Source organism: Syngnathoides biaculeatus, chromosome 16 (genome assembly GCF_019802595.1).
Source record: "Syngnathoides biaculeatus isolate LvHL_M chromosome 16, ASM1980259v1, whole genome shotgun sequence".
NCBI lineage: Eukaryota > Metazoa > Chordata > Actinopteri > Syngnathiformes > Syngnathidae > Syngnathoides > Syngnathoides biaculeatus.
In genome coordinates, this window is record NC_084655.1 from 19,599,434 (window position 1) to 19,623,956 (window position 24,523).

At 45.4% G+C, this 24,523-nt stretch overlaps 2 protein-coding genes across 4 annotated transcripts in view; one reads left to right on the top strand and one right to left on the bottom strand.

Moving 5' to 3' along the window:
- baiap3 (BAI1 associated protein 3) overlaps positions 1-7,078 on the bottom strand; it is a 39,271-nt gene extending 32,193 nt beyond the window's left edge. For 2 of the 3 annotated variants that reach the window (XR_009798961.1, XM_061847360.1), the window contains exons 1-2: positions 6,996-7,078; positions 4,477-4,766 (exon numbers count right to left, since the gene is read on the bottom strand). The gene's annotated coding sequence lies outside the window, so the exon portion shown is untranslated. The remainder of the gene's footprint in view (positions 1-4,476; positions 4,767-6,995) is intronic. The other variant, XM_061847359.1, reaches the window with a different exon arrangement.
- Positions 7,079-10,548: 3,470 nt separating this feature from the next.
- Positions 10,549-24,463, top strand: usp31 (ubiquitin specific peptidase 31). The gene is made up of 16 exons (XM_061847358.1): positions 10,549-11,755; positions 11,842-11,976; positions 12,172-12,266; positions 12,338-12,430; positions 13,590-13,725; positions 13,795-13,942; positions 14,032-14,209; positions 14,334-14,445; positions 14,526-14,620; positions 14,995-15,072; positions 15,533-15,662; positions 16,911-17,030; positions 18,280-18,505; positions 18,573-18,731; positions 19,064-19,216; positions 20,601-24,463. Exons 1-16 carry the CDS (start codon positions 11,228-11,230, stop codon positions 21,998-22,000), a joined length of 3,786 nt encoding a protein of 1,261 aa, XP_061703342.1. The 5' UTR covers positions 10,549-11,227; the 3' UTR covers positions 22,001-24,463.
- Positions 24,464-24,523: the final 60 nt, after the last annotated feature.

Sequence of the window (24,523 nt, forward strand, 5' to 3'; positions counted from 1 at the left end):
CATCTGTGAACTATCGTACTGAGCTACAGAGAAGGAATACAAACGTTAACATTAAAATAGAGGGTCTGGTTTACTAAAGGGTGCTTTTTCCATATATTCCGGTCATTTCAACCAACTAAGTGGAACACTTGGTGCTAGCCTCTCCCAAAGGAGTTTTTCAAGTGAGCCGTTCCAAGTTTTTTTTTTTTTTTTAACTCAATGTTACATGGGATGCACAGATCCTATACATGCGCATGCAATTAAGGGGAAATTAAATCCAATATTACATGGCCTTTATGTTGGCTTCCCCCTACCTGATCGGAGTGATTGATTTCTTTATGTTTGGTCACATCTTCCACTTACACTACTACAAACTCCATTTTGTGATTGTAATATCCTCTTAATTAACCAGAGTTGTTTGGGATCTTGGTAAAAACAAAAACAAAAACACAATCTTAGATCTTAGATGCTATTGAGCTATTTTGGGATCTTACTAAATCAGGCCCCGGGGAGTCTTTATTGCACCAGCTGCGATTACTGCAAAATGTAATTTCCCTTCACCCCCTCCCACTATGATCATCATAAACATTTGTCATTTTTCCTAATAGTAAAGTAATGTAATTTTCAGACTGTAATGCTATCTCCTATCGTGTAGTTTCCTCTTGGATAAAACGTACCACATGGAGACAAGTAGATAACGGTGGTCCTCGGTTTACTATAGACTTCATTGCGACATGTTTGTACATTGTCGGGGTCGGTAGTGCAAAAAGAAAAAACAAAAAAATAAAATCCCGTCATTCTTTGGAAGTCTCTAGAATTATTTTATCTTTCAGTTAGCTAAAGGTACGCAGTTTGTTCACACCGACAATCTCAACATTATTCACAAGCGTGAGCCCAGTTCGCGAGTAATGCGGCATCCATGTGCATGTCCATTTGCTGCCCCTCCAAGTGGGAAATGATTGGGTGTTTGCAACGCTCCGCCGGTCATACGTCGTGATGGGCGAGTCACTCGACGGCATCTCCGAGAGACCGCCCGAAGCGTGTCGTTGAAAGTGAAAATGTTTTCGTCGCACACTCCGGCGGGAAGCGGCTTGTCATTTGCGCCGTGGCCTGGACTGACAGGCGACGGGAGACTGTGGCAAACAGCTGCCTCCCAGGTGAACCTATTTCAATTACAGCTGTGGACCTCTCCCAAATGGATTTCACTCTGGGTGATGAAACGGGTCTCGCCGATGGTGATCCTGAAGTGGAGTGAGGTGTGTTGTTATGGGATTGGGGGGGGGGGGGGGGTGTTTAAGCAGCTGCCAGGGAAATGCAGTCCTGACCAAGTAAATGCCTTCCTCCCGACGTCGGTGCCGAAGGCATGCCAGGGAAACACTCGCTCACCGGTGTCTCTACTGTGGTGAGCCAATGAGCCCGCCAGCCAAAGGCGCCTCGCTGAGTGTCTCTATGGTAACGGTAGAGGGATGCAAGCTAGTAAATACAGGTAAATGGAATTTTCACAAAAGGCCAGCAAAGGAGCTTTGATGTCCTAATGGGCTCGCCTTTACGCACCTTAATGTACACATAGTTGGACATGCGGAGACGGATACAAGCGAGAGCCCCACTCCGGCTGGTTTTCACGCCTGGGTGCTATCAAGCGGATGCTTAGCGCCGTTGAAGCAGCCATCAATAATAGTGTAGTGATTCACATGGGATAAAGTCAGTGTGACCTTTTTGCGATTGACCGGCAAACCTCCAGTCCTTGCAATGACCATGAATAGATGCCATTTGGTTCGACTTAGTACAGTGCAAAAGTTATCATCTGGTAGTTAAATAACAGACAAGGTTTATTATTTTCAATTGGGGTCTTTCCTCTTTATCCACAGCCACTGGCTGGCGTTTTCCACCGCCTTGGAGAGATCTCTGACTGAGATCTCGGACTCCCACCTCTCTGACTAGCCTGGATGTTGAGGAGGCTGTAAACCCTCTGCAGCCAACTTCCACCGGGCGTACCTCTGCTCTCCGGCCGTTGTAAACCCGACATTCAAAAGAGAATAAATGTGTGACGAGGGGAATGAAAACCTAGCGCCACACGGGAAGATCAGAGATCATCAAATACAGGCTGTCCTCTCTAAGGTGTTAGGTTGCGAGTTCGATCCCTGGTCCAAGTGTCTTCGAGCAACATCCTCAGGATTAACTGTTGGGCCACCATGCACTATGTTGTTCAGTTCTGATAAAACTACTCCAAAGCTACGGATGGCATTCTCTTTAGGGGCACAATTGTTTGTTTTTTTAGCTTTGCAACCACCGTAAAAGGTATCTGTTGGCACTCCTTTTACCTTAATGGATACTTATTGACACTGATTGCGGCAACCTTTTTCGAGTTCAGTAGGATAAGAAACCTTCAAAAGCGTCAAGCCGCGAGGTTTCTGAAATTGCAAAATTTTAAAAAGCACCCTGTGCTGAATTCTCCTTTCACGCCGAGAGACAAGGAACCTTCAATTCCATTTGAAGAACTTGAATTGACAAGCGAATCAAGCTGACAGCTACGCAACACAAATCTCAGACAGACAAAAAAAAAAAGCATGCGCCTGCAGATAACACAACTAATCCGCAACCTTGTCAGTACAATCGGGAAAAGGACTCTCACTGCTCTTAGCGTATTACTGTGTTGCATACTCAAGATGACCATATCAACAAAAACGATCGCAAGCTCCTCCCTCAAACCAGAAGCCTATGCTAAATGTGGACAAGGAGAACCAAAGTCGCCAACGGACTTTGTCACATCTTGAACTGATGAAGCTGTCAGATGCACAAATACAAAATAGGAACACCGACAAGGACCTGCTGCTGGCTCCAACACACACCGAGGCACTCACGTCCAGAGAAACCCTCCAGCACGACTCCAGCTCAAACAAACACTCCAAACTTCTAGTTTTACTGGTGCTCTAACTTCAGTCAGCTATGATCTCATTTCACATCAAAACTATGGCGACTGTTGATCGGGCCGCTCTCCACTTATGGATTTACGATCGGAAAAATTGAACAGATTAAACATTTTTGACTTGGCGGCCCTGATTTTTATCCGAGCAGATCTGTGAGGAACTATCCCTCTTAACCCAACACTACAATAATAGTTCAGGATAATCTTTCCGAGATAACTGACAATCAAGCCATTGATGAATTAGATCAGAAGGGACAGAAAATGCTCAACACTTAACCCGATTATCAGCAGCCACGTAGCCTGCTTAATATCTGCGAGGGAGGAAAAGGGGAACTCCAGTAAGTCGGTCGATTCCCAAAATCTCCTGGCGGCTTATTGTCGAAGCACCTGAAAGGCGCTTTGGCTCGCCCATTGATCCAGCGTGGAAAATCCAGTGGAATTGTGAGCTTTTGCACGCAGAGTCTGCAGCCAGAGACCCGACAACAAACGACGCAAGGCCTCGGCTCGCCTCACACGCTCATTAAATCTATAAATTACAAAAATCTCAGCCTTTACGGTACAGGGAAAAGGAGACAAAGACGCCCAAGTTGTAATTTAGGCTACTTCCGAGCAATATTGTTATGGTGCCTCTTTGAGTGCCGAAGAGAACAAAACACGATGCGTCGCTATAAATAGCAGCGATGCACAATATAATAAAAGGGTCGCCGCTGATGAATTCGCAACTAATTGCCGCACGGAGATGAGTCTAAAGCGGAGTCACTCGCCTTCTGAAGGAGAAAAAAAAAAAGAGAAAGTTGCTCAGAGGAAGATATTTTTAGGTATGGAGATTTCAGACGTTTGCACATATGTTGCTCCGTGTTGCCAACCGTTGCTTCCGCGCTTTTCTGAGGCTCCCTTAGCCCGCCGGCGCATCTGACATCGTCTGATTTCAACCTGTATCCGTAATTACCGGCTGCACTTCAAAAACACATTGTCGCAGTTTTTGTGTCTGGGAAAAACTGCCGCTTCCCCCCCGACTAAATAACACATCTCCCATGGCAACTTGATGCACGCCCTGCACCTGAATCTGTATCCAAATTATGAAAAACACAATTACGGTTGGAATGACAGTTTCCAGATTCCTCAATACATGCTGAATTTTGTGTACAAGCAGACGCAGTTTATTCACATGATTTAGAATTTTTTTTTTTTTTTAAACAACAAATGAGCATCGTTTTAATTTTATAGGTTTTTCCACTGGAACATATCATATTGTCTTAATTAAGGTAAATGTAACTTTTATACATATTAGCAAGACTGACGTCAATAAATTTCTTCCCGATATTAATGCATGACCTTGTCAAACATACAGTACCTCTTTGTATTAATATGCTGCCATATCTGAACTTTAGCTCCTTTATAATAAGGCTCAATGGTAACTCAACAGGTGTCAGTCGAAAAAGCTCTTAAAAAAACAGCAACGTGATTCAGAACAAGATAAAAACAAGTCAGCACATAAATTATTAGTAATTATAACTACAGGCCATAGTTGGCGATGTGAATTAAACGACGAGCCATCTAGTTTAGTTTACCTGTCTTATCTCCTCCGGGCAGTTGTCGACTCTCCAAATGTTTCGTCGCCGCAGCTCAGACTTGCTCTCCGCGGCACCGCGACTCGGCTCGGGCGTGTGAGCAAGTTGCCGGCGAGGGTTTGGAGGTTTTTCTTGTGACCGGCGACAGAGAAAAGCTCATTTTGAGACGTTGGCGACGCTTTGCCAAGCTCACGTTTTCCCCAGATGAGCGACCAAATATGGGCATAGGAAGTGGGCTGGTGAGTTCAGGTCCTTCGAAGAGTGTGAGGAATTTTAAATATTTTTAACCCCTATAAAAAAAAAAAAAATTAGACGTCTTAAGACGACCCAGGTAGCCTACTTTTGCAGTCTTAATTACTAAAATTGATTGTTGAATAGATTTCTAAGAAATGTATTCAGGCTCAACCCGCGAATTCTAAAGAGTACATTGTTTTTTTTTGGAGTTGTTGTTGGTTGTTATCCTACTTGCTTTGGATCTTACTGAAATCAACCAATGAAATGTGTTTCCTTTGCTCAGTGCACACGTGATGGGCAAAAAAAGTATATATAAATTAAAGCAATCATTCCGAAAGGGACAAGCCGAAAGAAAGAAAATTTCAATAACTTCCCTAAATTACGACGGTTATAACTTGACATTGAACGCATCAATTGACTGTTGCTGAGCTATTGTTTTGAGGCGATTGTTCTCCTCTCAGAACCGAGAAAACCAAGTCCTGGACGTCAGTCACAGTGTGGTTTTCATGTCTTCTAACTTTCTTCTGCCCTTTCAACTCATCAAAACTTCCACTGAGTCATCAACTAGACCCTTTTTTCCACTCTTTTTTTTTTTTTGCAAAGAGTTCTAATTAGGTCTCTGTTCGGCCTTGAGGAGCCTGACGTTTGTTCCCTGTGAAGCCGACGCGAAGTATTTTGAGTGAACTTTACGCCACGTTCACAGTCCTTTTTGACTCTCCGGTCAATGGAATATCAATTAACATTTAGATAATGACCCGGAAATGTCACTTCCTCTCGATACTGGCGATATTAAAACGCTCACGGGGATTGAACTCAATCATGTGACGGTACGCCAAAGCAGATGCCACGCAACACTCGCGTTGTAGAACATATATGGCGTATTTATCACCTGTCTCTTTGCACATAAGGACGCTTGTGCGGACGCCCTTTAAAAAGATATAGGGAGATAATTATGCACTTGTCTGTCTTTTTTAAATCCTCCCCCAACATTTCTCACATGCTTTCTCACCACAAGACTCCAAAAGGTTGCATCTTGGAGCTATTTTATTAAATCTAGGGGAGCAAATCCGACAGAAATAGCACTTCATACGTGATCGTGATCATCGCAAGCCCCATGCTGTGCAAATTTACTTGGGGAAGACATTTGAGCGAACTGACTGGACAAACCGTTTTTATAGTGACACCATGCGCTGGTCAAAGGGTGAGAACTTTAATAATCTTCTTATTTTCCTTGCGGCTTGTCCCGATTAGGGGTTGCCACATCCATCTGAGCCTATCTCGTGCGTCTTCCTCACTAACACCCACAGTCTTCATGTCCTCCCTCACAACATCCATCAACATTTTCTTTGGTCTTCCTCTCGCTCTTTTGCCTGGCAGCTTCATCCTCAGCACCCTTTGACCAATTTACTCTCTCGCCTCTGGACATGTCCAAACCATTGAAGTCTGAACTCTCGAACTTCTTCTCCAAAACATCCAAGTTTGGCTGTCCCTCTAATGAGCTCATTTCTAATCCTATCCAACCTGCTAACTCCGAGCGAGAACCTCATCATCTTCATTTTTGCCAGCGTCAGTTCTGCTTCCTGTTGTTTCTTCAGAGCCACCGTCTCTAATCCGTACATCATGGCCGGCCTCGCCACTGTTTTATAGACTTTCCCCTTCATCCTAGCGGAGACTCTTCTGTCACATAGAACACCAGACACCTTCCGCCAACTGTTCCGCCCCGCTTGGACCCATTTCTTCACTTCCTTTGCACACTCTCCATTGCTCTATCTTGTTGACCCCAAGTATTTGAAGTCGTCCACCCTTCCCATCTCTTCTCCCTGGAACTTCACCCTTCCCACTCCGCCCCTCTCATTCACCCACATATATTCTGTTTTATTTCGGCTTCATTCCTCTTCTTTCCAGTGCGTACCTCCAGGGGATTCCAGTCTAACTTCATCTGTCAGCCTAGCCAATACAACCGCAAACAGGAGGGGGCTCAGCGCGGATCCCTGATCCACTCCACCTCCACTTTAAATTCTTCTGGCACATCTCACCGCTGTTCTGCTGCCCTCATACATGTCCTGTACTATTCTAACATATGTCTCCGCCACAGCAGACTTGCGCATGCAGTACCACAGTTCTTCTGTTGGTACTCTGTCATAGGCTTTCTCCAGGTCTACAAAGACACAATATAGCGCCTTCTGACCTCCTCTGTACTTTTCTACTGGCATCCTCAAGGCAAATAATGCATCTGTGGTACTCTTTCTAGGCATGAAACCATACCGTTACTCGCATATACTTACTTCCGTTGAGTCTAGCCTCCATTACTTTTTCCCATAACTTCATTGTGTGGCTCATCATCTTTATTCCTCTGTAGTTTCCACAGTTCTGAGGACAGTAATAATAATAATGATAATAATGATAAATAAACTAAAAACAAATAATAATCAAGATTTTTAAAAAAAATAATTCCCATCCCTATTTGTGTATGCCATTTTTAAAAGTTAACAGTACTGCTCAGGCAAGATACATTTATTTTATTTTTAACGAAATTAGTATCACATCGTCCAGACAACTTTTTTTTTTTTTTTTTTCCGACTGAGGTTTCACTCTTCCTGGTAGTTCTGAAGTCTTTGATGGTCCACCTCTGACTGTGACTTAGTAGCAACAGAACCAGCAATTTTCCACTTTGCAGAGTTTGGCAGGATTTCTAAAGTTCCACTTGCTTCTTGTGCAGGTTCTTTGCTTCTTCTTTTATTGCTTTCTTTATTTATTTTTTGCTCTGCATCCAGAAAAGTCGGTCAAACGTGCGGCGGGCTCCCAAGAGCTTTGAAACTCACCGGCTATTTATACACGTCATGTGCATATTATATCAAGTTTAAAAGTCCCCCCACCACAAGTTAGAACATTTTGAGTTGGGTGAAAAAAGGACTAAAGAAATCAAAATCATATTTTAATCCTAAGTAATAAGAAGAGTTGATTGGTTCATCCATATTGTCTGATTTGTGATATAATTCCATTCTGGGGTGCAATTTTTTTTTTTTTTGTTTTTACCCATAAACTCTTTTTAATGGTTACACGTTCTTCGAGTCTTCACAAATAAAAACTAAAATATCTTTAAATGTATTTTTTACTGAATAAACTGACATTTTAAGCAAGGTTACAACATAAACAATTTTCCAATATGATTTAATTTGCCGAAAAATGTTGAGAAACAATTTCCTAATTTTATTTAATTTGCCGAAAAAATTTAAGTAACCCAAGTTATTATTATATATATTTTTTTGAGCAACAGGATGAACGCACTGAGGATAATAAACCCGTGTGAACAATTTCAAATTAATCCACCCTTCACCCTTGGTTGCCGGCTCGTATTTGCGGACCTCTTCCCGACCGAGTGCCACATCCGGGCCTGAGCTGTGATTGACAGGCGTCCCCCCCCCCTGAACCCCTCCCCGATAGGGCCACCCAAGAATTCATTTGGCTGAAAAACAAAACAATTGACTTCCCTTTTTAATTTTGCCACATTGTGACATCATCCCAGGCAAAATAACACGAAGCATGATGCGTCCATGCCCCCCCCAACCTCCCTCCTGCCCCCCCCCCCATCCTCTTTGCCTCGTTTCCATGGACACGTCATGAGAGAAGTTCCCCCAGCTGGCTTCCTCTATCTGCCTGAATATCAAGTGAAGAGGTTATTTATATGACCTGCTCTCATCTGCACGCTCTTTAATTGCTCGTGACTAATTATTTTATTTATTCATCACGATTTGACTGATTGCAACCTCACGAACGCGGCGCAGGTCAAGTCACCTCGATGTGGCACGGTATCTTTTTGCTTTTGCGCAACTGGCCTACGATATCCATCCGTTCTATACTACTTATCCTCACCTGGGTCGCAGGTGATCTCGAGCCAATCCGAGCTGACTTTGGTCTGGCCAATCGCAAGCCGCATATAGATTAGCATGCACATTCACATCTACTATGGACAAAATACATGTTTTTTTTTCTGGAATGTGAGAGAAAACTGCAGCGAGCGGGAGGACACCCACGCAAGCACACGGAGAACATGTAAATGTCACACAGGAAGGTCGACGTTTCGAACCTCGGAACTTGTTAAATGGCACGCGGTCGGGTTACTGAGTCATGTCGCCAATTGGAGCGCCGCTAAATGCTAATATTGGACAAAATTGTCCACCCTGTCATTGTCTATTCTGTCAACGGCCTCAAACATTTTGCTGTTTGCATTTCCGCACTATTTGCAGTTATTGATTTTTTTTCCCCGAAGTGTGGGAACTGGACTTGATGAATCAACTTTTGGGGGTGAGATGAAGACGGAAGTGTATTCGACGCCTTATGGCGATACTGTTGCTGCTACTGTAGACACTTAAAAAAAAAAAGAAAAAAAAAATGTAACTCAATTGATGAAGTCCAGGCAACACATCAACGGACAAATTAGATTTGCAATTTAGTTATTTGTTTTGCTTTATTTAGGACCGTATGGGAAGTGAGAATTTTGTCTTAATTCAGACCCATCTGGAGAATGAAACTTTTTATAATTATCTTTTGTAATATATTTTTAATTCAAACCCAGACCCTCAGAACTGTGAAGCAAATTGCGCTTTAAGATAATATTAACAATAGTATGAAGAAAAAGAAGTACAGTACTATTTGCCCTCCATACTTAGTCACACATTGACAAGAACATCACAGTACTGTATATACTATTTACATATTTACATGTATGGAATGGGCGGTATGGTGTATCAGCTGGTAAAGCGTCGGCCTTACAGTTCTGAGGTCCTGGGTTCAATCCCAGACCCGCCTGTGTGGAGTTTGGACGTTCTCCCCCGTGCCTGCGTGGGTTTCCACCGGGCACTCCGGTTTCCTCCCACATACCCAAAAACATGCAACATCAATTGGACACTCTAAATTGCCCCTAGGTGTGATTGTGAGCGCGGCTGTTTGTCTCAATTTGCCCTGCGATTGGCTGGAAACCAGTTCAGGGTCTTCCTCGTTGACTGCTGGGATAGGCTCCACCACTCCCACAACCCTCGTGAGGATAAGCGGCAAAGAAAACGGATGGATGGATAATCTACACTGTTTTCAAAATATTCCAGACGGGCACTACCAAGCCAAGAAGGATTCGCTTTGCATTTGGTTTTCTCCGGCCACTCAGGTTTCCTCCCAAATCCCAAAAACATGGAACATTAGTTGGACACTCTAAATTTCCCCTAGGTGGGATTGTGAGTGCGGCTGTTTGTCTCTATGTGCCCTGCGATTGGCTGGCGACCAGTTCAGGGTGTAACCCGCTTCCTGCCCGTTGACAGCGAGGATAGGCTCTAGCACTCCCCGTGACCCTCGTGAGGGTAAGCGGCACATAAAATGGATTGATGGAAATACTATAATCAGGGAGGGGGAGAGACTAATATGGGTGCAAAAGTATACACACCCTTGTGAGGATAGGTGGCAAAGAAAATGGATGGATGGATGGATGCATGGATGGATGGATTTAATATCCAAAACATAAATCGTCATTTCCAAATTACACATAGACATACTAACTTTGGGGTGATAAAACACACACACAAAACAAACAAACAAAAAAAATATTAACTAACAAAAACAAATCACAAAAAATAATATTACATTATTATTAATATTGTGATTATTTTCATCAGTACTGCTACTCCTTGACATGAGCCAACATTCAGGCTTAAATGTTGCCTTTGCTTCGGCTCCCTCATATATATATATATATATATATATATATTTGTAAAAGATTGTTTAAAAACAGTATTGGATGCGATTGAATTGACCGAATGAAGTGGCTGATTTGTTTTAGCAGACTTGCGTGCTTATTGCGTCGTCTACAGGCAAAGCAGAGAACTGCAACCCCTGCCAATGTTGTTTTCTTCCAGAACAGTAGGGGGCGAGACATCCGCATGCAACGCCTGGCCAGTGGTCTGCCAAAACAAACAGCAAGTTACGAGAAGAAGAAGAATCGGGAGGAGAAGGCATCCTTGCTATTTGGCAAAAGAGGTTGAACGTGCCTTCCGAATTTGCAAACAATATTCAAATGATCCAATATTTTGACACGCTCTCTACATGGAATGTCACCTTGCGCTCGCCATGGCGAACTTTCGCTCCTTGCTGGATCCGGACCTGTCGGCTGAACACGACCGGTGCCGTTTTTTCGGCCCCCGTCTGCGCAGCTAGCGTTAGCCACCTCGGCTAACACCAACGCCGTTCGAGCGTAAGGCAAGTCGGAGTTGCGTCGTTGCTATGCGGCAGCCGACCGCAAAGTGAGGCGACTCCGGCACAGAGCTCGCAGCCTACACCGAAAGGGAAGGAGCGAACGCGGCAGTTGTTTTAATAGTTGCCGGTATGTTATTTAACAAGTGGGGGGGAGAGACTTTAGTTACAATCATGTTATGCCTGGAGAATCGTTAGTGAACGGATGGAGCGACGGACATCACCCCGCTGAAGGTCTCGCTTGACTCGGGCTCGGGGGCAAGGACGTGCGGGTGCAATCATGTCGTGTAAAGCCGCCACCAAGGACAAGAAGACGAGCTTCGGTAAGAAGTTGTTCAGGCGAGGCTCGGTGCGCTCCGTGGGAAGCTTCATGGGCAAAGTCTTGAGGACTCTCACAGCCTTGTCCCACTTCGGTTCGGAGGTGCAAGCCGACGACGACAAGGATGACGGGGGCTTCTCTGCCTTTCAATCTGGACTTAAGGACACCCCCGTGGACGACGGGGACATCGGGCTGTTCCTCTCCGGCGAGAGGATTCCCGGCGTGTCCGGGCTGAAGAACCACGGCAATACCTGCTTCATGAACGCCATCCTGCAGTGCCTCAGCAACACGGAGCTCTTCGCCGAGTATCTCGTTCTGGAGCACTACAGGGAAGACGACACCAACGAGGGGGATAAACCGCAGACAAACGGCGTCCATGTGCAGAAGAAAGGTCCCATGGCCAAGGGGGAAGTGACTGAGCAACTGTCTGGACTTGTCCGGGCTTTATGGACTTTTGAGTACACCCCCCAGCACAGCAGAGACTTCAAGGTGAGACTGGCGGTTTTGCAATTACCTGTATGTGTTTTTGTTGTCCAACGTGTCCTCCCTAAACGCACCCCGGATGTCTGTTGCAGAACGCAGTGTCCAAGAACGCCACACAGTTTAAAGGGAACGCGCAGCACGACGCTCAAGAGTTCTTGCTGTGGCTGCTGGACCGAGTCCACGAGGACCTCAACACTGTCAACCCCGTCGGCAGGCCGACCATCAGGGTGAGGTTTTGACCCGTTCTAGATTTGTGTCATTGTGATGAATAACAGTCCCAAAAAAAGTTTAGCAGTGATGTGAAAGCTACTCTAATGTGACATAAGAGAATGTGTGTGGTGGCTATTGAAAAGCCTGCTGCCCCTGCATAATTTATGACTTCCAATTCTGCTGTGATTAAAAACACGTTTGTGCTTGTTCAGCCGCCCACCGAAGACGACGACCAAACCGCCGACGGACCCTCCCCGCCGCTCTCTGCTGGCTCGTTTGTGCAGGAGCTCTTCCAGGCTCAATACAGGTAAAGTGTCCGCAACGTTCCTCGCCGCGTGTCAACAGTGTGTTTTGATTCATAGTTATTTGTTTTTTAAGGTCTTCCCTCACCTGCCCCCATTGCCAAAAACAGAGCAATACCTTTGACCCCTTCCTGTGCATCTCCTTACCCATCCCCCTGCCACACACGCGGTAAGTGGACAAATGGAGGCGTAAAAATAAATAATGGGGCGCTCAGTGTGTGACGGTTCAGCCCCGATGTGTCCAAGATTGTAAGTTTACTATTTTGTAGTACTGTGTAGCGAGTGAGTTATCCTCTACCTGTGGTGTACCCTCGATGTATCCCACAATGCATCTTGAAAAGTAGACAACAACCAATGGTCACTATAATAGCAATAAAGGAAAAAATAAAGGAAGAAATTGGCAGACAGACGGATGAGGAGAGCATCAGGAACTATCATACAGAGATGATTCATAAATCGAGACTAGTCTACATTTAAATATCGGGAGACTTCACACAAATGGCTCCACCGAGCATAATTTTTTACTGAAGCGAAAATGAAATGGCCAAACAATAAATCAGAGGAACAAAATAAATCGGGGGACAAAAATATTTTCTCTATGAAGCCTTTTTTTTTTCTATCACGGCTCCAAATACCAGCAGCTATGAAAATCATTGTATTTTTGTTTAACAGCTGTTAATTTTAATTTTCATTTCATCAATATAAAAAAATGTGGGAAACAATTTAAAGTTCTATGCCTTGCCGTCTATAAATAGCACTTGTTTTACTGATGGTTTTTTTTTGCGTATCGTTTTAGTATTCATATTGAGGTACATTACACTGGTATAGTATCGGAAGTAAGAGTTTTGATATTGTGAGAATATTTCATATGAATGTCCCTATGTTGTGAAAAGAGAATGAGTGAATGAATCCGATCACAGCCTAACCCATTTTGGGTGTTTCATGCGGCATGATTACATAAAAAAAGTCACTGCAGTTTGCACAGGTAGATGCGACTCCGTGCAGGATGACGCTGGCATTTGCGAATTCGCCAGCATCGTCCGAACGCTCGAGGTTTGGATAGCTGAACTTGTCTGGGGAGTAACGTTATCGAAGCACCTCACTGCGTTTACTGCGTGGTCGCACTTAAATTTTTCCAAATGTGCTACACGGAAAAACTCAACTGAACGATGTATGGTGAAGCGATTTTTCGAATTCGGTGGGTACGTAGTAATTACTATTGCACGAGGTTCGTGAAAGACTATGCCATCCATGTTCAGACTTTGGCACGAATTCGACTGGCTATGAACAGAACTTCGTAAACGTAAACGTATGTGTGTGTTTGCTAGGCCGCTGTATGTCACAGTGGTCTACCAGGGGAAGTACTCTCACTGTTTGAGGATCGGGGTGGCCGTCCCCCTCAACAGCACCGTGTTCCGGCTCCGAGACGCCGTGTCACGCGAGATCAAGATGCCAATGGACCAGGTGTTAATTCTGCGTCTTGCCCGCCAAATCCGCTCTGATTCAACTTACCGACTTGGCTGTTTGTTTTAGTTCATTTTGACCGAAATGTACTACGACGGCTTCCATCGCTCCTTCTGCGACGACGACGACGACCTGGACATTATCCAAGAGAGTGACTCCATCTTTGCCTTTGAGACGCCGGAGACATTTAAACAGGACAACCTGCGCACAAAAAGAGGCAACTTCTTTTTTGTTGGAAATTGGAATTGGGCACATGGACCTGCCGCGTAAATCCAGTGTAAGCTACTAACTAAGTACTCCGTACAGGAAGTCTTCTGGCCAACCTGAACCACAACAACCTGAAGTACGGCGTGGAAAATGGCCGCACGCCGTCTTTCATGCAAGGGGCGATGACTCCCGTGGCATCACCAAATAAGAACCTGGCCCCTGAAAAAATGATCCTGCTGGTGTGCAATCGAGCCTGCACCGGCCATCAAGCAAAAAGGTGGGTTTAGCAACTGGTGCAGTTTTGCCTTTAAAAGTATCAAATTAAGATTAGACACAGTAGTGTGGTACTTATAATAAAGGAGACCGGATTATTAACAGTGAATGCGTTAATGCGGTTTTAGGTTCGGCTTGCCTTTTGTACTGTACATGGAGCGCTTGGCTACGTGGGACATGCTGCAAAAGGAGATTCTGGAGAAAATGCGTCATCTTTTACGACCTGGTGCCTACATTCAGGTAGAAAATGACATTTGTTGTTTTGTTCTTCACGGATTAAATTCATTTTGGGGGCATTGTGAAACTATCTCCACACACAGGTGGGACCTTTTAGCCTCCGTGTGGTCGGCGTGGTGGGGATCACCTACCTCCTCCCTCAAGACGAGCGACCGCTGTGTCACCCGACGGTAGACAGGTCAGTTATGCTCGCTCTCATCTGGAATTTCACATCTGCGAAAACACTCATCAATCACAGGCAAAAAGCAGCACATTGTTTATCATCTCGCAGCGCAGTTCGGCGGCAGGCCCTAGCATGTCTGTTAAAAGGCCGGTTTAACGTGTTTTTCCCCTTCTTTGCTGGCCCACATAAAGCAAGCCAGAACACCGCTAAAGCACAGATGCCTATGTGAAAAATCTACTGTATTTGAATTTTGGTTTTGTCTTTAGGGGAGATGCCATGATAAATACGGTGTACTGTGAATGTATACTTCTGTTACGAGACAGCAATCAAGTTTTGTATGTTGAATGCTGAACTTTGCACTTAAGTCACAACCGTTTTTGGGGTTTCAGAGCATACAAGTCGTGTGGACAGGGCGGGCCACCCCATGTGAAGATTGTGGTGGAGTGGGACAAAGAGACCAAAGACTAGTAAGTGGAGTCTAGTTTGTTTTACGCATGATAAACATTTACTACATGAACATAGCTACTTTGACACAGGGGAAATATGTCAATTATGTTGTAGACATTTTAAAGTATAATTCACTGGCATAACGAAAGGCCATTTATCATCACTGGAGAGCAGCCTTTTGTCAAGTTTAAAGTCAATTGGCTGAAGCTAGAGCACAACAAGTACCGTATTTTCCGCACTATAACACGCACCTAAAACCCCATTCATTTTCCCTATAAGCCGACGGTGCGCCTTATATATGGATCTATATTGAGCGTTTAGTGCAGCTTCATCGAACGGATGCATAACGTAACCCCAGCCTCTACTGTAGCGTCTATACTATGCGCCTTATAATGCGGTGCGCCTTATACATGGGAAAACGTTTCCGAATAGGCCATTCATTGAAGGTGCACTGGTAAATTGACTTTAATTTAATCGCAGCCTGTTCGGACACACCGAGGAGGAGTACATCCCCGACGCCGAGAGCGTGTACCTGCACAGAGATCAGCACCACCAGCCGCAGGCCTGCACGCTGGCTCAGTGTTTCCAGCTGTACACTAAAGAAGAGCAGGTAAACTCTCACGATCGCCACAAGAAATGACTTGACCGCCTTTTGATGAAGCGCAGTTTTAATCAACCAATCAATCAAAGAGATGGACTTGTGTAGCACTTAGCCCATTCATGAGATGAAAACCTCCTAACAGGCCACAATCAAGGAAATAACGCTTCTTTTTCGTTTAACGCATAAAACAAAGAGTAAAAAAGATGTACCCCCTCGCGGGCAGCGTCCCAAAACTGGGACGGGTCTGTTATCAGTTCTGTGAAGTGGTACACACAAGAGATATGTTTATTAATTAATTCTTATTCTAGAACGACACTTACGCATTAATAATACTGATGGATTAGCATTTTGAAGACAAATTTGGTTGCATACTGACCTTTCTCCCTTTCTTCTCTTGGAAAACCCTCCATGTGTACCTGAGGCAGCCATGTTGGGGTCAGGAAGGAAAGGAAATAGCTCCGTGCTAACTTTGACCGATGAGTTATCCTCTCCCAATACCAAATTATGGCTGCAGATTAAAACACTTCAATATTTTGATATACTGAATGAAACTCGTGATGTCCCAAAAATGGGACACTCCCCACGAATGGGTTTTAACTCAGGTCCAAATGAAAATGAACGGCAAGATGGGTGGGTTTCCTGTAGGATTATAAATTAATGTACAAATGTTTTTGGTTAGTGTAAGGTTACAATTAAAAAAATGTACATTTTCTGTAAAGCAGTGATTGGTGGCAAGGTTTCCAGGCATTTTTCACTTCTTATTTCAAGTAGAAATTAGATTGAAAAGGTGATAAATCTCGTTAAGATATGTACGGTTTGTAACCAAGAAATGTTGAACATGCAGATGATCATAAGATGAAGAATGAGGGGGAAAAATGTATTGCAATTGACACAATCATTAATGCAGAAAAAGTTCCCTCAGTTCACACATCCCAGTTAGTGTGTCTCCATGTTTGCTCAGGACAAGACTGGGGAGATTTTGTCTGCATTTATCGCGGTGCCCATTCTGGCGCTAAAAACAGATTCCTCAGCGCTCTGTGGTTTTGCTACGTATTTGACTCCTAATGCTACGTTTGGACTAACCTAGACACGTGAAACGGGGATCAGCATAAACATTGCGGTTCAACTCACCGCTGCTAGAAAAGAATGTAGCGGGGGGAAGAAAGAGAGGGAAAAAGCAAGTAGCCTCGCTTTTTATTTTATTTTTCAAAGCAGCGCGTCCTTGATGGCTTCCGCCGTGGTTCTCGTGTGTTTTAGCTGGCCCCAGATGACGCCTGGCGCTGCCCTCACTGCACGCAGCTGCAACAGGGCCGCATCAAGCTCAGCCTGTGGACGCTGCCCGACGTGCTCATACTACATCTCAAGAGGTTCAGACAGGTACTCTGAAGTTGAAAGTACGAGACAACTATTCCCTCCAGTGTTAACGCCTGTAGTTTAACTAACATACAGTGAAGAAAAGAAGTATTTGAACACCCTGCTATTTTCATTTAAGTTCTCCCACTTTGAAATCATGGAGGGGTCTGAAATTTGCATCGTAGGTGCATGTCCACTGTGAGAGAGGTAATCTAAAAAGAAAAATCCAGAAATCACAATGTATGATTTTTTTTAAACGATTTATTTGTGTGATACAGCTGCAAATAAGTATTTGAACACCTGAGAAAACAAATGTTGATATTTGGTATAGTAGCCTTTGTTTGCAATTATGGAGGTCAAATGTTTCCTGTAGTCGTTCACCAGGCTTGCACATACTGCAGGAGGTATTTTGGCCCACTCCTCCACACAGATCTTCTCTAGATCAGACAGGTTTCCGTGCTGTCGGTGAGAAACTCTTGAGTTTCAGCTCCCTCCGAAGATTTTCTATTGGGTTTAGGTCTGGAGACTGGCTGGGCCACGCCAGAACCTTGATATGCTTCTTACGGAGCCACTCCTTGGTTTTGCTGGCTGTTTGCTTCGGGTCGTTGTCATGTTGAAAGACGCAGCCGCGACCCATCTTCAATGCTGTGACCGAGGGAAAGAGGTTGTTCCCAAAAATCTCACAATACATGGCCGCGGTCATCTCCTCCTTAATACACTGCAGTTGTCCAGTCCCATGTGAAGAAAAACACCCCCAAAGCATGATGCTACCACCCCCATGCTTCACAGTCGAGATCGTGTTCTTGGGATGGAACTCATCATTCGTCTTCCTCCAAACACGGTTAGTGGAATCCTGACCAAAAAGTTCCATTTTGGTCTCATCTGACCACCAAACTTTCTCCCATGACTCCTCTGTATCATCCAAATGGTCGCGCCTTGATGTGCCAAGACGGACGGGCCTTGACATGTGCTGGTTTAAGCAGGGGAACCTTCCGTGCCATGCGTGATTTCAAACCATGACATCTGAGTGTATTACCAACAATCACCTTGGAAACGGTGTTCCCAGCTCTTTTCAGGTCATTGACCAAGTCCTGTCATGTAGTCCTGGGCTGATTCCTCACCTTTCTCAGGATCATTGATATCTGGCATGGGGCTCCACTCCGATTGAGATTGACCGTCATGTCAGGGTGTTCAAATCCTTATTTTCTTCACTGTGCACTGGGTAACCCCCGAGATGGGCTAGTAGTTCATTCCTCTTTTTGCTTGTTCTTAGGAGGGTGACCGCAGGGTGAAGATGCAAAACATGGTGAGGTTCCCTCTCATGGGCATGGACATGGCGCCTCACGTGGTGAAAAGAAGCCAGAGCAGCTGGAGTTTACCCTCACACTGGTCGCCGTGGAGAAGATCCTACGGGCTGGGGAGGAACCCAGATGACTTCCTCTACGACCTCTACGCCGTGTGCAACCATCACGGGAGCATGCACGGCGGCCACTACACCGGTAACGATGACATCACAGCCAGTGAATCATGAGGGTCATTTTTCAAGAAACATTTGTGTACTCGCAGCCTACTGCAAGAACTCCGTCGATGGTCAGTGGTACTGCTTTGACGACAGCGAGGTTGCGCCGGTGGCCGACGACGACGTGTGTCAACAGACCGCCTACATACTCTTCTACCAACGCAGGACCGCCATTCCTTCATGGTCTGCCAACAGCTCGGTTGCAGGTCAGACTGTGACAGATTGTTTTGACATAAAGGGCATCTCTGCAGTATTCATAGCGCTTCGTGTTTTTTGAATTTTGTATTTCCTTTACAATTGGCACATACACAAATATTCAGAGCCTTTGGCATGAAACCCAAAATCGGTGCATTCTGTTCTGTTTCCATAATTCAAGTCTGTCTGTGATAAATTTAGCTGATATGAAAAGTCACACACCTGCCGGAATAAGCTCCCGCAGTTGACAGTTCATTTTCAGCACGAACCAACCAGGGAAGAAAGTTTTTGGAATAAGTCCGGAACACAAAGTGAAGCTGACTCTTACGTGTCCACCTCGCAGGCTCGACCAGTTCTTCCTTGTGCGACCACTGGATTAATAGGCTGCCGGGGAGCCGACCCGCCAGTCTTGCGTCCGGCGCCTCGTCCCGACGCACTTCGCTGGCTTCGCTGGCCGAGTCGGTGGAGATCCCCGGAGAACGCAGCGAAGACGATGGTGAGGCCGGGCTCGGTTTACTCTCCCTCTGTACAAAGGTTCTGCGCACACAAGACCGTTTCACTTAAAGGGAACATCTTATGAAAGACAGACTTTTTAAAGGCTTGTGTACAAGTCGTTGAAGTGCCTTCCCATCAGTCTAGTGGGGGGGGGTGGGATCCTCACACATTTGCGTGACAGTGGGCCTTAATTACATCACAACTAACGGTGTAGTGTATGCATTGCTACCTCAACGAGTAAAAAATCATTTTTTGGTCTATGTCTATGTTGCCTGCTCCCCTCATCGTCTGGGCTGTCACTCTTGCAGCAATGCTCATGTTGTACATTTTGCAACTTTAAATCTTTTCAGATTGACAACTTTATGAAAACAGTCAAGTCCTGATAAAGCCAATATGCACACAATTGTTTTGGATATCAAGATGCAATTGAGTTTTCTTTGTAGCGCAACATTTTTCATTGCGTATGGTCTCTCCAATAACAATGTTGCTGTTAGAATCAAATGAAACAAAGTCAACCTGCCGGTTTCCAAACTTTCTCCTCACCTTTGAATTGAATTAGAGCTGTAAAAACAAAAACAAAGACCGAGGCCGTGACGTGATTGGCTGCGACAAAGGGCAAGGCGGGGTGGTCTGTCCTCCAACTCTGGCAAAGCTCGCCGGCCGTGTGGAACTGAAACAGATGTGAGCCCGGTCTGCCGTTTGCGGCCCGCGTAATGAGGGGCTCGCGCTGCAGACTGCTGTCTCAGCAGATGTCCTTCCCACGAGCGTGTGGCCAGCGCGCACAACCTTATGTAATTTACTATTAGCAGTGTTTGGCAACACGCCTACTGCCAGTGTAGTATTTAGCAGTTATATGAGACGTAACATGCAGACACTCAATTCCGTGCTGTATTGTTTGCTCATTCATTCTAGAATGTGGACAATATCAAAAGAGGCATATATTCAGCATCAAAAGGAGATCAGCATTTTTTTCAACAAGTTTAAATGTGTTTTTTTTTTTTTTTTTTTTTTAAACATGATAGTGCCTCTGCATGATAGTGCCTCATCAATCACGTGAAAGGGACGAGATCCACGCCCAGGCTAGCTTAACATGTCATGGCTGAGAAACTCAGTGCAAGGTTATTTGTTATGTACATTTGCGCCATTGTTACATAATAGCAGGGGTGGACGTGCAGAACCATTTGCTCACGTTTTTAGAAACAGACAATTTCAAGAACTTTGTTGTTTAATTCACTCTTGATGAGTGGCCAGGTATTCCAGAGACTCAACTGTTTTGATAAGCCCTATATTTTGTGTATTTCCCCTCAGAAACAATATTTGATTTATTTTTTGCCGTCTTGAAGTCGTATTGGATGTCTTACGTGAACTCTCTCTTTTGTTTGGAGGTGGTTTCTCCGTCCGGCCCTTCGTGAGGAGCATCCAGCGTCAGAGCGTGACCTCCAGGTCATCCGTAGCCAGCCAGTTGGGCTTCTGCGACAGCGGCGTCAAACCGTCGTGGTCGCTCTCGGCTAAGCTGCACATCCGTTCCAACTCGCCCTCCCGCTTCTCCCTGGACTCTCGCTGCTCGCCGCCCCTCGAGAGGATCGGCGAGGCCTGTGACGATCGCGTCTCCACCTCCTGCTTCGGCGGCTACAGCCGGCACGAGCGCTACTTCGCTAACAGGAGCCCGCTGTCCACGGTGGAGCGCAACTACTGCGAGCACGACAACAACAAAAGGTTCCTGGACATGGTGTACTGCCGCGCTCCCACGCCCGTGGAGAAGACGACGGAAAACAACAACCAGATTACAGCAATAGACCAAAACATCCAAAACGCCCCCTCCAAGGAGCAGAAGCGTAAGAGCAGCGCCGGCAATTTTGTCTCCAAGGCAGAAAACGCTGGCGCCAGCAAAACCACCAAAGCAGAGCCCGGAAAAACCGCCAAGAAGCGTCTGTGCTCGACCCACAAGCCCTCGCCGCCGGAGACGCTCACCAGCACACCTGTGAAAGGCAAAAAGCCCATTGCGGCTAAAGAGAAGAGCGACAAGAAAAGCACGCCCACGCCCAGCGGGACGCCCTCCAAAACCAAGGAGTCGCTCCATCCTCCAGTTTCCGCCCCGCAACACCGTCTTTGCGTTGGCTCGACGCCCAAATCGTCAGCGACGCCCTCTCCAAGCGCCAAGAAGAACCCCGGCGTCCCGCAGAAAAACCCCGAGAACAGTCGCACGCGCCTGATCGAGAGGAGCTACAGTCGGGATTCTGTGGTCAGCACTCAGCGAGGAAGCATCGCAGCGCGCTCTTCCGCCCCCAAGGCGACGGAGAGCGGCCGGCTGGAGCGCAGATCCGTCCGCAGCTCCAGCAGCAGCTCCTCCGTCACCAGCCTGCGCTCGCCCAGCGTGTCCACCAGGGAGCTGCAGCGCGCCAGCAAGACTGAAGAGAAAGGCTTGTCCTTCTTCAAGAGCGCCTTGCGACAACGGGAAAGCCGCCGGTCGGCCGACTTGGGGAAAAGCACGCTGCTCTTCAAAAGGGCCTCGGACAGGACGTGCAAGCAGAACGGCCAAGACAAGGAGGCCGGCGTCGAATGCGGAAAGGCGGCGGACGCCGCGGCTTTCCCGCCGCCCGCAGACGCCCCAAAATCGGAGCCTCTCAAGCCCGCGGGGTCGCTCGGTCGCTCCCTCCTGCACGTTGGCAAGTCCAAGTCTTCCTCTGCGGACGTGAGTATCAAGTCTCCCGCTAACGGGAGGAAGCCCCTGGAAAAGAAGACGTCTTCCCGAAAGTTGTCGTTGGGCACTCAGCGGCCTCAGTGACACGGCTAGCGTACGTACGCCTCTCTCTGAATGCAGCTACTGTACATTCTTTGTGCCTACCTTCTACTCATAGCGATAAAGATTCGAACTTGGCTGACTCACCCCCTCCCCAATATATTATATATATCTATAATTTGAAGTTTCTGGAAGGAAGACGTCACATCACACTCAAGGCTGGATTTACACTGCAGATTCCTATTCAATGGGCGCAATCAACTTCTGGCTGTTTGGCAATCGCAAATTCACGTTTACAGATTTTGGCGGGAACATACTGTATCGTTGGTTTGCTAATTTGTGCTCAGGCCAAAGCGATAATATTGCTTTGCCACCATTTTGTGGCGTGATCCATACGCCGCATTAAACCGCGGGCACCATATATGTAATCGTAGAGTTTTGCGTACATTTCAACAGACACAGATCGATCATGGTTGTGTATACACTGAGGGAACAAAACACTTTCAAAGTGCAGATTAATAAATGTCAACATTGGGCAATCCCAACACAGAAGTTAACATTACCTAAAAAATAAAAATGTTAAACATTTCGTAGCATTTAGTTGAGTAGTTGAACTTGACTGACGGGAACCACGTTACTTCGCTCGCTACCGTTGCCCAGTTAGTCGCTTATATTTTACTTTCATCATATTAATTTATCAATGCTTTTTCTGTAATTTCGATTAACAGCAGGTTTTCTTTTTACCTGTTTGCTTGGGCAGGTGCTGATGTGCACATGTCACCACTCGTACTTTGACGTCCTCAGGCCAGCGTGTATCCGATGTGTGGATTTTGCGTTGAGAATGGAAGATATTTAATTTGTGTCATTTGTTTTGGATGATTCCAGTTGATGCCGCTTAAGAGGTGGGGGGGGACACAGACATTTTTACACACTAAGCATGCAGTGTAAATCCAGCCCAGGAAACTATTTCACCTTGATGGGTGACCCCCCAAATCGTCTTTTTTCCCCAAATAACATCCCGATGGTCTCCACTGCGGCGAGGAACACGCCCAAGCACGAAAAGCGGTTCATTCCCAGACATTTTTTAGGAACCGTTTTTTTCGTTACAGATTAATTTCATCCAACACATTCCTCCCTGCTAAACTATGGAGGTTAATAAGAGTCCAGGTTGTCGGTGGGTTTTTAGATATTTTACAATTATTTTTGTTGAGACTTTATGATAGAAATGGTTTTATATGGATGTTTTTTTTTCTTAAAAAAAGTTTTGGAATGACACCCTTTAAGAATATATATATATCTATATATATATATATATATATATATATATATATATAATGGACGCGTCTGTATAGAAGGTTCCAGTGTGTAGTATGAACTGTTGTTTTTGTCTTTCCACAAGAAAGACGATCTTAAGCGCCTTTTCAACACTAATAACGCAAACCGATACTAGTCTACTACTGTATGCATCACTGAGTAGGAATGTTGTATTATTCTGCACTTTTAAGTAGATGACTAGTTTCCTCTCCTCCAGTAACTCACGTTGGGACAACACTAGAAACTTTAACAATGTGTATCCGTTTCACATGTCTTCTTAGCATTATGCGCTTTCATGCCTTAGACTTACGACTAGAAGAAAAAGGTACATTTATGTCATGTGACCCAACGCCCCTCTCCACATGGTGCTGTTAACCGGGACGACGCGCCAATCAATTTCAAAGCAGAACTCGGCGGTACCTCTCTTTACGTGGGTTTTACTCCTTCATATGCCTGAAAATGCATCCATTATGGTATCATGACATGTACCGTAATTTCTGGCCTACAGAGCGCTCCTGTTTATAAGCCTCACCCAGTACATTTGGAAAGGAAATACCGTTTGGTACATACATAAGCCCCACCTTTGTAAAGGCCGCAAGTGCCCACATTGAAACACGAGATATTTACAAAGAAAGACGGTACACAGAAAGAATTTTTTCGAAGTTTTAACACCTTTTCTTAACATAGCAAAAACACGGTAGCACAAACAGGGCTGTTTAAAAAAAAAAAAAAAAAAACAGCTGCGGCAGCTACACAGTAGCAACATAGCACTAACAGGACCGGTTAAAAAAAAGATACCTAAATCACTGACACATGGCAATACCACAGCAGCAACATGCTAGCGTGGCGCTAGCAGGGCCGGTTAAAAATAAGCATACCGGTAGAAATCACTAAGACACGGCAGTAACATAGCAGCCAACACGCTAGCATGGGGCTAATGTTAGCGCGGCACTAACAGGGCCGGTTAAAAAAAAAAAAAAAAAAAAATCACTGAGACGTGGCAGTAATACAGCTGCAACATGCTAGTGCGGCACTAACAGAGCCGGTTATAAAAAAAAACGGTAAAAATCACTGAGACGCCAATAACACAGGAGCCAACACGCTAGCACAGCGGTAACAGGGCTGGTTAAAAAACAAAAACAAAAAAAAAACACACTGGTAAAAATAACAGACACGGCAGTAACACAGCAGCAACACACTAGCGTTGCGTGAACAGGATCAGTCAAAAAAAAAAAAAAAAAAAAAACAACATAC